The following is a 12,446-nucleotide window of genomic DNA, read 5'->3' as shown; positions in this document are numbered from 1 at the left end:
GTGTCATTAAGTAGTAATGGCATCGCAAAAGCGTCCCGGGATTTGCCACGATTCAGATTGCTCAGCTGTGAATGGAACCTTACAAAAAACACAGAACTGGGGGATGGTAAATTTATTAACAGTCAAAAGCTGATCGTTCCACTCGAGGTGACAATAGACACGTAAGAAGTTAGGAATCCCGGATTTCCATACATGATCTGACATGACACTACATGGCAATCAGCAGCATTATGGTCCAGTGCAATAATAACTTGCTTAAAGCTCAATTGGAGGCAACTAAATAATTACCCCATGCAGTGGGGCAGTGCTTGTTAATTGCTCATTTAGGTCGGGGGGGGAGGGGGGGATAAATAAAAATAAAAAAGATTTACTGGCCGAATCATCTGTTCCACCCAGCAGCTAGACCAGTCTCCACACCCACTTCCCCCTCACACGCCACTGGTCCCAGTGTCATCAACACCAACAGCAGGTCCACAGCTCTACACTGGATGTGATGACACCTAGGGACAGTTCACCGGCAGAGCCATCTTTTGGGAGAACGGAGGATCAGGTAAGTCAAACAATTTTTCCTCTCCCCTTGACAAAACAAGCTATATACCCTTGTAGTGCAGATGCCCCAGTGCAAGGGATCATTTTACATTTTCCCAGGGGTTGAGCTTTAAATTACAGTGGGTGTTGTACGCATAAATCAAATTGTGCTACTTTAAGGGGCTTTGGGGAAATCGGACCTTCTAATTTACAATGGTCTGAAGTCAATGATTTTTCTTCTTGGCATAATGATTGTTTATCAAAAACATGACAAGGCCCCCCCGCCCCCCGGAGTCTCAGTCAGGGATTCTCGCACAGCTAAGACAGTATTTGCAATGAAAGAGCAGGAACATTGCTGAACTGGGAAAACACTGTACAAATTTTGCTACCTTCTGTCTGATATCCATTGTTTGAGACATTAAAGAATCCAGGTGGAAAAATATCAACTGATCAGCGGCTGCATCCAATCAGCTGCAGCAGGAGTTCAGGGCCCCCAAGCGAACAAAAATGCAAAAGCTGCAGCAGGAGATTCATCTATCCACACTGTATAACGTGGATGGGGGAATCTTAGTTTACTTTAGTTCAGCCTACAGGTTATGTGTATACCCACCTTAAGACCCCTTTCACACTGGGGCGCTTTTCAGGCGTTTTTGTGCTACAAATATCGCCTGAAAAGTGCCTCTCAAGCCACCCCAGTGTGAAAGCCAGAGTGCTTTTCACACTGGGGCGGTGCGCATGCAGGACAGGAAAAAAAGTCCTGCAAGCAGCATCTTTGGGGCAGTGGAGGAGCGGTGTACACACTGCTCCTCCACCGCCCCTGCCCCATTGAAATGAATGGGCACTGCTTTCAAAGCACCGCAAAAGCGATTTAAAAGCAGCACTAAGCGGGCGCTTTTAACACCTTCTGGTGGGTTAAAAGTGCCGCTATAATATTGGTAAAGCCTGCACCGTCCAAGTGTGAAAGGGGGTCTTGGTCTCTGCTAACCTGGTCAATAAACTTTACATCATTAGGATTGCACCTAGCTTTGGTTATATAAATAAATGAGAGATGGTGGTAGGCAGAAGCAGATTCTAAAAGGGCCACAACAACAAGTATAGATATAGAATTAAAAAAAAAAAAAAAAAAAACACACATTCTGCACTTTCAATTTTAAGCTTACCTGTCCATGAGGAACAAATGGCTCGATCAAAAAATTCTTCAAAGTTCCTCTTGCTTTGGCTATCTGCAATTAAGGAAATAATAAAATATCCTGTGCAACAACCAAGCAACATTATATTTCGAGGCAATTTCAGCTCTTAACAACGTGATATCCATCAAACTGAATTTGTACAACACAGAATTATGGGACAAGAGGCTACAATTCCAAATCCAAAATTACATGGAACAAACTGAGTCTAATGTTTCCAGTTTAGTGACCTAGTACTTCAGATTATAATCCACTGTAATGATATACAAGAAATCAGATTTGTTTGCCATCAATATATATTCTTATTTATTTTTTCTCGTTATAAATACTTTTTTTTATTTTTATTTTTTTTATAGATAATCACATAATCTGTTCTACATAAGGAGCTTAGAGAGGTGGGGGTGGAGAAACAGCAGTACTCTGGTCTTCTCAGTAAATGGCTGTGGGAGGGGTCATGTCAACACAAGTCTGACCATTGGAGGGCAGGCAGGCTGTTCTCCCAGCACAACCACAAAACTGACCACACTGAAATATATGCATTCTCCTGCTTAGTGTGGCCAGTTTGAAATAGAAAAGCAGGGGGGCCTGCAACAACACCAGGTATTTCACACAAAAGGAGTCAATATAAAAAGAGATCAGTTCGTTTTAGTTTATTTCGAACATGTAAAAAAAAAAAACAAAACAAAAAAAAAAAAAAAAAACATAAAAAATAAAAGTAGTAATCATTCAATAGTAGACAGACAAATCACAAAACAACTAGTTACAAGAGAAGACAAAAAAATAAACAAAATAAATAAATTTAGTTTGCTTATCCAAAAAGAAGTGGGAACCACTTGACGACTACCCACAGTGCATTAACGTCATTAATTTATTATGGCTAGCTGCCATAAATCCAGTATCATCTTGTTCTGTGGACGATTGTTTACAAGATAAAAGCAGTTTCAGTGGGGCATTCGACAAGAGATCACTTTTAGAGGCAGCGGGAGGGGTTTACCCCCTCCAGCTGCTTCCCGATCATTTCCCAGTCTACAGAGAGACCAGTCAAGGTGGAAACTATCCAACCTGGTGGAGGGATGGGCAGGAAGTCGAGTGAGGGCAAGATGGCCCCCACTCGACTCTATGCCCTTGGAGGACCAGAGTGATGTCTGATGTCACTTCCACCTCACAGCCTTTCAAGGGCTAAATTTTTTTTTTCTTTCTTTTACCTCCCAATTGACGGCGATTGTTAAGCAGTTATGTGCATATAAAAATACATTTTTCACATATGATGGAAAGCTACCCTGGACTAGAGGCACTTCATGGTTCAAACAATAAAATGGCCAGGGCTTTAGCCAAAGGAGGCTCACGTAAGCCGACCATAGACGGTTTTGAATCTTGGCCAGTTCAGTAGGGACTAGCCAACATTCTAACCATGTATGGGCAGGCTGAATGTACCCAAGTTGATCGATCGACTTTGTCGGATTTTGCATGCAATTATTGTAAGCAGCTGTTATAGCCCCTAGCAGTAATCACTGTGTTCTCCCGCCCCCACTGGGAGAACACAATGGCTCCACGGGAGGACTCTCTCTGTGTTGATGGGGAAATTGAGCAATTTTCTTTCCTGCAACCACAGGAAATCGCTTCCTCTATTGCTGGCTTTACTGTTACTATCCAGACCAAGCATTAGTAAGGGCAACTCGACTCAAACAAAATTGTAACAATGCTGGCAGATATGCTCTCAATTACCTAATGCCATGTTCTAAGCTTCTTGCCTAGTGCTCCCTTCATCTCACAGTACCGGTGGCAATGCTATAATAAACAGTTGTGAAAGCTTCAATACAGCATTAAGCTGTAAAACACTTTTCTCCAGAGGCTACTACAATGCCTTTCTATTGTCTATCCCACACTGCTGATGGCAAGAGGAACATGAAGGGAGCTCAATGACTGACATAGTAGAAGAGCTATGCTGTGAGGAAAACAAACCTCATGCCATAAACCTTCAAAGATCTCCTAGGTGCATTATTGTATTTTGTGTATGCCGGGCTTTTGAAGAGAGATTGTGAAGATAGCAATATTGGGAGGTACAACATAAGAAGTGTTTTTAAAATGTGCGCGATATGGGACCATCATCCTGATTCTGGCTTCACTACTCAGCACACACACACAGGTAGACTAGATGTCCCAACACTTTAGTGGATGCATTCTTCTTCCATGACAGCGAATCAATCAGCAGTAAAGGATTGTTGGAACTACAATTTTAAACAAAGTCAGCAATGGGTGCCATCATTTCTATCCTTTAAAGCCAAAGTGCAGCCAAAATCATATAGAGAAACACCAGCACAATGGACATAATTCACAGTCCGTAGGATGTGTCCTGTGTATCAATTCCTCTTCTGTTAAGCCAGCCATATAGACGGCAATAGCAAGGCCCGGCCGACATTAGAACCATATATGGGCAGATTAAATGTACCCAATTTGATCAGACTTTTGGCATGAAATTACTGGCAGCAGCTATAGTCGCTAGCAATAATCACTGTGTTCTCCCGTCAAGAACAGGTCCCACGTGCGCGCCCCCCACCAGGAGAACACAATAGGGCCGCGGAAGGGATTCTCCCATCAACACAGTCAGCGTTGATGGTGGAAAAATCGAGTGATTTTCTTTCTTGCAACCTGTGGCCTGCCTTAGTGATTTTGGCTGCACTTTAATGCTTTAAGGCTTTAATGTTCCTTTTATTGACGGTACTGCACGTGTTTTGCTCAATATTTAAAGAAACACTGTCAACAGATCATTCCTTTCAACCAGAATCTTCGCATACGATTATGTGCATTTAAAAGGTACCTTATGCCTGTTATTTACCTGTAAAAGCCTCCCTTGTGCACACATCTAAAAGTTCTAAGATTGCTGCTGTGCGCCACCATCTTGGGTGTGGATGTCAGCAGCCCAGAAGACTCAAAGCTGTCACTCCAGTGCCAATAAAATGGCTCAACCCTCTGCCCCTTCCTTGGCTAATACATAAAACGTTATGTGGGAGGTGAGACGAGAGGCAGAGGAGATGGGCCAGCACAGACAGTAACTACACAATCCCAGAAGAGGAGAGGGCTATGACATGAAAGGATGGAGGGGGACGTGCCTGGGAACTAACTAGTTACATTTTGCTAGCAAGTTAAAAAAAAAAAAAAAAAATTGTTTAGGGAAATTAAAAAATGCTAGAAAGTAAGCATTGCAAATGCTTTTACCTGCAATATTTTTAAATTGGTAAAGGTCACCAGGTAGGTGCCTTACAGGGATGAGTTCAGGTGCAAACCCACCCGAGTTATCTTGTCAGGAAGCCGTCACTTCAAACTAGGGACATGGGCAGCCAAGACGTTCCACACCCCACAGTCATGCTTATACACGCCTCTGGTACGGGTGCAGGGAGATCAATGGCACTGCAATGTTCTGTAAATTAGGTTTAATACAAACTCGGGAGAAATTTCTTGGCTGAACTTTTTTCTACACAGAGAAGTGTCTTTCATTTAAAATTCAGATCAGGTCACTGTTTTATTTTTCTAGTCAAGAGCACGAAATCACACACCGTGTTCTGACAGCAGGCAGCCAATCAATCTTCCAGCACCAAATCGCAGACCGAGAATATATCCTGTTAATTGGATGCTTTGACAGCTCAAAACAAGCAGACCCATGCATTACAGACACATATTAATATGGGTGTTCAGAATGGAAAAAGATCAAGATGTTTATGTGAACTGTATATAGATCTGCTATAGGCAACCAAGCGGCACGTTGCGTTTCCATAAAATGCTCATCCTATGAAAATAAAAATATGGAAAAAGGATAGATCTACATAATATATGTAAATATACTCCATTTTTACATTTGTTGTTTGCCAACTAGCTAGAAAGTTTTCCTTTAACCATCAATCTGTTAATTGATTATGGTGCTAAAAATAATAACTAGCACTAGATCTGGAATATACAAAAAAAAAAAGGGGGGGGGGGGGGGGGAGTAGAAAACAATGGAAAGTGACCAGACAAAATATATAAAAGAAGATTGGAAAATCCATCAGGAATAGGCAAATGTAAGAATCGGAGTCTCCACTTGATGTGTATATAAAAGCAATTTTTGTATTCTTTTTGTTATGGATGGAGTAGTAAGGTGTTGGGTCAAGTTTGTATTGTGGCCCGAGTCGCATTAGGGAGCTTTACTCTCTGTTGTCCTGGTGACCAACGTCACAGGAATAGAAGGGAAATCTTCCAATGGTGACACCCACTCCAGTGAGAACCAAGGGGGTATTTTCCTCACTTCCTGTTGTGTCTACAGAAAATGAAGGGAATTTTCCCCAGTGGAACAAAGGCAGCAAAAACTGACAGGGGTTTTAACTTTTTCCTACTCTATCGAAAATATAAAAAAAAAAAAAAAACCTTTGACTTCACATAGGCTACTTCGATCAATTATCGTAGCCTGATCGATCGGAGAAGCCGTATGCACAGTTATTTAGCTATATTCTCTCCTAATCACAACAGAGGTGTCAAGTTATAAAGGCATTCCCAACAGCATAGCTGGGCTTAAAGTCGACATTTTGTCCAGCTTCTAAACAGGGGTAAAACTGTCAATTAACGAAACCATTGCTTTTCTTACAATTTGCCTTGACAGCGACCTTTTTGGGCCTCATTCACAAGGCTGTAAACAAAATTTACAGATCTGATTGCAGCTGCACTGATTTCAATGGAGACATTTATACAGGTGCACAAACATGCAATGCATTTAGAACCATAACACAAAATCCAAAAAACCGGCTGCTGAGTACATGCATATACACATACTAAAGAAGAACAGCACAATTTTTACGTATTAAAAAAAAAAAAAAAAAAAAAAAAAAAAAAAAGGATCTATTCACTGATCATTCATGCAGGAGCTTTTGTTCCTTGCCTTATAATCAGTAACATTTTTACGACTGTGTTACGGCCATGTGAGTGTAGCCTTAAATGGCAGATTTTTTTGAGTATGTATTATCAGCGCTAGGCGCTAAGCGCAGGCAGAGGAGAGAAGCGAGATGAAGTTACAGTTAGTTTGACAGGGAACATTTTGAAAAGAAAGGGGTTGTAAAGTCTCAAGGTTTTTCACCTTAATGCATTCTATGCAATAAGGTGAAATACCTTCTGTGTTGCAGCTGCCTCCCAGAGCCCCCCTTTTTCTTACCTGAACCCGTTCGTTCCAGCGATGAGCACGGGCCCAGCGGCTCTAGCTGCTGTCTCTGTCCTCATTGGATAGATTAATAGCAGCAAGAGCCATTGGTCCTGCTGTCTGTGTCAATGGACGCAGCAGCGGAACTTGTGAGCGTGCCCATACAGGTGCCCTATGTAAAGTGGCTCTCTGTGGGGGTACCCAATGAAGAGGAGGGGCCAGGAGCTCCGCTGGGGCTCCCCAGAAGAGAAGGATTGCACAAAGCAGTCAAGTATAACACGTTTATAAAAATTTTTAAAAAATTAAAAAAAAAAAAAAAACCCTTTACAAATAACTTTAATTTAAAAATTAAGTAAATCGCTGGAGAGGTAAGGCTCCGCTATTATAAATATAAGGTGTGAGCCCAGAATCATAAAATCAACACGTCTTGTCTGGACCAGGTTGAGGGACTAAAACTAATACTTTATGCAAGTCAAATCTGTGCTTTTTTTTCCCCCATAAGTTTTTATGTGCATATGGTGTGAACAAGAGTCCAGAGAACAGACAAATCAAGGTCAAGCATTTGTCCAATTGTAAAAGTTAAAGTGGTTGTTAAGCCACACTTACCTGTATACACCATCAGCACTGCCTCCTATTGCAGTGTCCCCCTCTACAGCATTTATTTTTATAAATCACACACAAATACCTAATTTCACAGCCAAGATTGTGATCACATGACTGGCCAGCTTTCTCCTTTCCTCCTCTGAGAGATGGAACAGGCGGGGCTGAGATTCCCCTGCTAATGTCAGTCTGGAGGGGAGGAGGAGAGAGCTGGCTGGTCATGTGATCGCAATCTCGGCTGTGAAACTAGGTATTTGCAGCATTTATATTTATAAGTCATACACAGAGGAGAACACTGCCCCGGGCGGTGAATTCACAAGGGGACTGGGCCTCCGGATGACATCATCCGGTGGCCACGCCCCCATCACTAGCTAAGACATGCTTGACATTGACGGGGACAGGTAGACAGAGCGGGACGCAGCATCGTAAGAGGGTCAGCAGCGGCAGAGGAAGAAGAACACCGGACAAAGAAAACAGGAGAAAGAAAAAGAGCAGGAGAAGCAGCGGGAGGAGGAGAAGCCCGGAGGAGGAAGATGCGGGGAAGAAGAAGATATTTTTAATAAAACACTTGTCAAAAACTGTCTACTGTATATTTTCACACTACGCTACTTTTTTTTGGGAATGGGTAGGGGTACAATGTACCCCATACTCATTCACATGGGGGGGGGGGGCAGGATCTGGGGGCCCCCTTGCTTCCAGATTCCGATAAGCCCCCCGCCTGCAGACCCCGACAACCACTGGGCAAGGGTCGTCGGAAGAGGCCCTTGTCCCCCTATCAACATGGGGGCAAGGTGCTTTGGGGTGGGGGGGCACAGACCCCACCCCATTTAAAAAAAAAAAAAAATTGGCATGGGGAGTCCCCTCCCAAGGGCCTGGTATGTACCTTGGGAGGGGATCCCACGCTGTTTTTTTTTTCTTCAAAATTTTTTTTTAGCCTGCAATACTTTTTTTTTTTACATTCAGCGGGGAAGCCCACTGACAGCTGATGATGCATCGGTTGTTAAAGGAAGCGGCGGCTGGCTTCCCGGACCCCTCCTTAGCAACCAGCTATATACAGTGTAAAAAACAAAACAGAAAAAAAAAACATGCAAAGTCGCGGTAAAAACGTGTGTCCAAAAACGCGGCAAGCACTGCAAAAAAAAACACTGCAGACACGCTAAAAAGCAACATGCAAAGATGTGAATCGAGCCCAAAAAGAGATTCATCTTTTCAGAGGTCCAACAAGGGCTGCCACCTATGTAAATGAGTCCTTAATGTGCAGATTGATTTAGGCATGGAATTTCATAAAGAAGTCCTTCTATAGTGGGCTGAAGCTGAAAATGGGTCACAGGAGTGCAAAACAAATTGCACTCCTGTGACCCATTTTCAGCTTCAGCCCGCTCTCTGCTGACATCCTCGATGGACCGACTCCCACCTCAGCCTCTCAGCGAGCTGCTGAGAGCCTGAGCTGGCCGGCCCCGCCCCTCCACAGCTCAGCACTTCTCCCTCCTCGCTCACTGAAGAGCAGAGAGCTGTGACTGACAGGCTACATCTCTCTGCTCACAGAGCTCTGAAAACTGAGCGATCGGCAGTGTTTGATCGCTCAGTTCTCAGTGTAGAGGCGCCGGGGGACAGACTGCAGCATCAGACCGATGCTGCATACACCTAGGCAAGTATGATCGGGGGAAAAAAAATAGTTGTGAAGAACAGAAAAAATTCCAATGAGCTGCGGGTAAGAAACTTTGCAACACATTAAAAATGCATACAGTGAGGTATGATGGTGGACATACTGAAAATTAGATTTTGGGTTTATACTTTACATACACTTGAAAGATGGAATTACTGTGAAGGATGTCATCACACACCCATTCATTATCCTAAAGCTGGCCATGATGGCTCAAATCTCAGCTAATTCCTGCTAAAATGCTCACATGGAACCACCTGATTTGATAAAAGCCAAATTAAAATTCAGTTTGGCAGGGTAGCAAATTATCAGCAAATAGTGACAGCGTCCAGTCAGTTGCTGTTTGAGTATTCTAAAACCTGTGGGTGGTCTGAATACAATAGTCAGAGGGGATTCCTCCGTCCTGTTAACCGTGGATGGAGGAATCTGTTGATTTTCTCTTGTTCAGTCCCCAGGCTAAACATAAACCTATGCATATATGGCCCCAAGGAAAGAAAGGGAAGACGAATGGGCTTTCAAATTTCCAAACCTCTGCACTGGCTACTTGGGCACTGACAGCTAATCACCCCAGGAGGTAAGTGCAGCAGGGATCAGGTGTGTGGGGAGGGTGTAGGGCATGGGGTGTTCAAACTTTGGCCCTCCCATCATGCCTCTGCCTTTGGGAGTCATGCCTAGAACTGTCAGCAACTTGCAGTGCATCATGGCACTTGTAGTTCTGCAACAGCTGGTGGGCCACAGGTTGAGCACCCATGGTGTAGGGTGTTAGATCACCTTTTTCATTTTTTGTGAAAAGGTGAACTTACACTTTGAATAGGTTGGGTGTCACCAACAAAATTAGTATATATATATATATTATATATATATATATACACACACATACACATATACATATACATACATACATACACACCCACCTCATGCAATTAATCTCATAGCTAGCAAATCTGTACAGAGATATATACACTTACCGTAGTTTCATGTCCCAAACGTTGCTTCAGCCAAATCTTTACTTGGTCCAAATTTAAGTTAACTCCTACAAGTCCCAGCTTCCCACGACGTTTGATAAGTTGGTCAGGTTTCACTACCAGAGGCTTGAAAAGAGAAGTACAAAAGTAATAAGCAAAAAAGATTTACCTTAGATCTATCACAGCAATAAGAAAGCTGAAAAAGCTAAAGGGTTAAAATAATTTTAACCAATAAAATATTTCAGGTTTGGGCAAAGTCTACAGCAGACTAAATCATACCATGATTTTTTTTTTTTTATTTTGAGTATTTTAGTAAATATAACAATGATTTCTTCTATTAGCTTATACCGCAGTATTTCCTACGTCCAATCACCTGTGTCCACCATCACACGTGACTCTCTCATTCGCTGTTGGATTTCCCTTGGAGAATTTTTGAGGACTAAAATAAGTGCAGGGGTAGAGTGTCATGGACAGAGACTCCAAGAGAGAAATCTTGTAGCATAAGAGACACAAGACCCCAATGAGTGATTTAGACCACTGATTCCCACATCTAATAAAACGGTTTTTGTGGAATTCCTCACAGAATAACTTTTCCTCTTAGATTTTTCATTCCTAAAGCATTAGGAATGATTGAAATATTACAGAACAGAATAACTGTGCAATTAAATTATGATAAATTAGTGTTAGGCACGTAAGCTGTAACCCTTAGAAATCAAATAGCTTTTTTATTTAAAATAGAACTATAGGCTAAACTTTTTGTTTCTATTGTGGACAGTTAAGCCCCTTGCACACAGGGTGGAATCCTCTTTGCTGAGCAGGGGATCTGTCCACTGACCCCATTTTGAGCAGGGCAGAGCGGGCAGATGACAGGTCTGTGTCCACTCCATTTATGCAGAGCAGACACAGCCTGCTCTGCTCTATGGGCAGTCAGCTGTACAAGGACCGTCTGTCTGTTTACACCTGACTGCCCTTCAATCTGATCTGCCGAGACAGAGGAATGGATTTTTTTTTTTCTAGCGGATTGGATCGGATTGGAGGTAGGCGGCTGTAAACACTTAGTTCCATAAGAATACATGGACCCATGGACCATACTCGTAGACTTGGAAGACATCAGAAAGCTGCTGCCCAATAGAAATGAGCTTGAGCACCCCACAAAATCATCTCTCGAGTTCAGAGGATGCCTAACATCAGGTCTACCGCCGAGCAATGCGAGAACACATGACTCTGATAGGCAGAGATATTAAGGCTCAGTTCACACATATGTGAATTGGAATGCGTTTTTAACTGCATCCAATTCACAAATATGTGAATCGGACCGTCTTTCAATAAAGACTGGATTTCAATGGAGCTGGTTCACACATGTGCGGGGTGGCCTTGGTGCGATTGTAAAAAGGGTCCTGTGTGTTTTTGGGTCTGGTTCAGGTGTGAACCCAGCCTAAAAGAGGCTTGATGTCCTGAAACTAGTACTACAGAGAGGGAGCCAAAGGACAAAGCGTTTCAGCATTTAGAAGTGCAAAATATCTATCTAGAGAGAAAGTACACGATGAAGTGTTATATTTGGAAAAAAATACTGTGAAATGATTGCATGAGAGTTCTAGGAGGAAAAAGTTCTACTAATGAACATGGGTTAAAGTAGAGAAAATCAATGGTTTCCCCCATCCACACTAGTAGCGTGACTGGAGAAATCTCCATTGCCGGCTTGATTATATTTCGGCAGCTGCAACACCCATCGCTGCCTAAATGCATTGGTGCCGCCAAACAGTGACTACATCTGATAACTTTTCACCCAACTAAGGTTGGCCATATATTATACAATTTTCCTTTAGATTTACCAAAACCATATAATAAGGAGGTCAAACCTAAACACTTTCAATTTGTATGCAACCTGGCAGGCCCTCCTACTACATAGTTGAAGGTAAATCTAAAAGGAAATTGAATAAGAAAATTGTATAAATGTATGGCCAGCTTTAAGCTGCCCATGCAATATACAATTTTCTCATCAAATTTCCCATAGATTTACCTTCAACTATGTATGTAGTGCAAGGGCCTGCCTGATTGCCTAGTGTTTAAAGTTTGACCTCATATCATATGGTTTTGGGTAAATCAAAAAAAAAAAAAAAAAAAAAATTGTATAATGTATGGTCAGCCTTATTCAATTTTTAAAACTTTCTTTCAAGCTTTGCCAGCTTGTAGGGCCACCCAGGGCTCAAATTTCACCCGATTCTGTAGAATCAACTGAAAGTCTAGCCGCCTACGGCCAGCCAGTGATATGACTGTTCTGCAGAGGGTAAGCACAGAGATCAGAGACTGTTTTTTTTTTTTTGTTAATAAAAGAGCTTACA

At 42.4% G+C, this 12,446-nt stretch overlaps 1 protein-coding gene across 2 annotated transcripts in view; it reads right to left on the bottom strand.

Annotated features, from left to right (window-relative positions):
* ACLY (ATP citrate lyase) overlaps nucleotides 1-12,446 on the bottom strand; it is a 149,591-nt gene that overhangs the window by 84,960 nt on the left and 52,185 nt on the right. For both annotated transcript variants that reach the window (XM_073606120.1, XM_073606121.1), the window contains exons 3-4: nucleotides 10,108-10,230; nucleotides 1,689-1,751 (exon numbers count right to left, since the gene is read on the bottom strand). In XM_073606120.1, the coding sequence (XP_073462221.1) occupies nucleotides 1,689-1,751; nucleotides 10,108-10,230 (186 nt within the window). The remainder of the gene's footprint in view (nucleotides 1-1,688; nucleotides 1,752-10,107; nucleotides 10,231-12,446) is intronic.

This window comes from Aquarana catesbeiana, linkage group LG12 (genome assembly GCF_042186555.1).
Source record: "Aquarana catesbeiana isolate 2022-GZ linkage group LG12, ASM4218655v1, whole genome shotgun sequence".
Lineage (NCBI taxonomy): Eukaryota > Metazoa > Chordata > Amphibia > Anura > Ranidae > Aquarana > Aquarana catesbeiana.
This window is presented reverse-complemented; position numbering and strand designations above follow the sequence as displayed.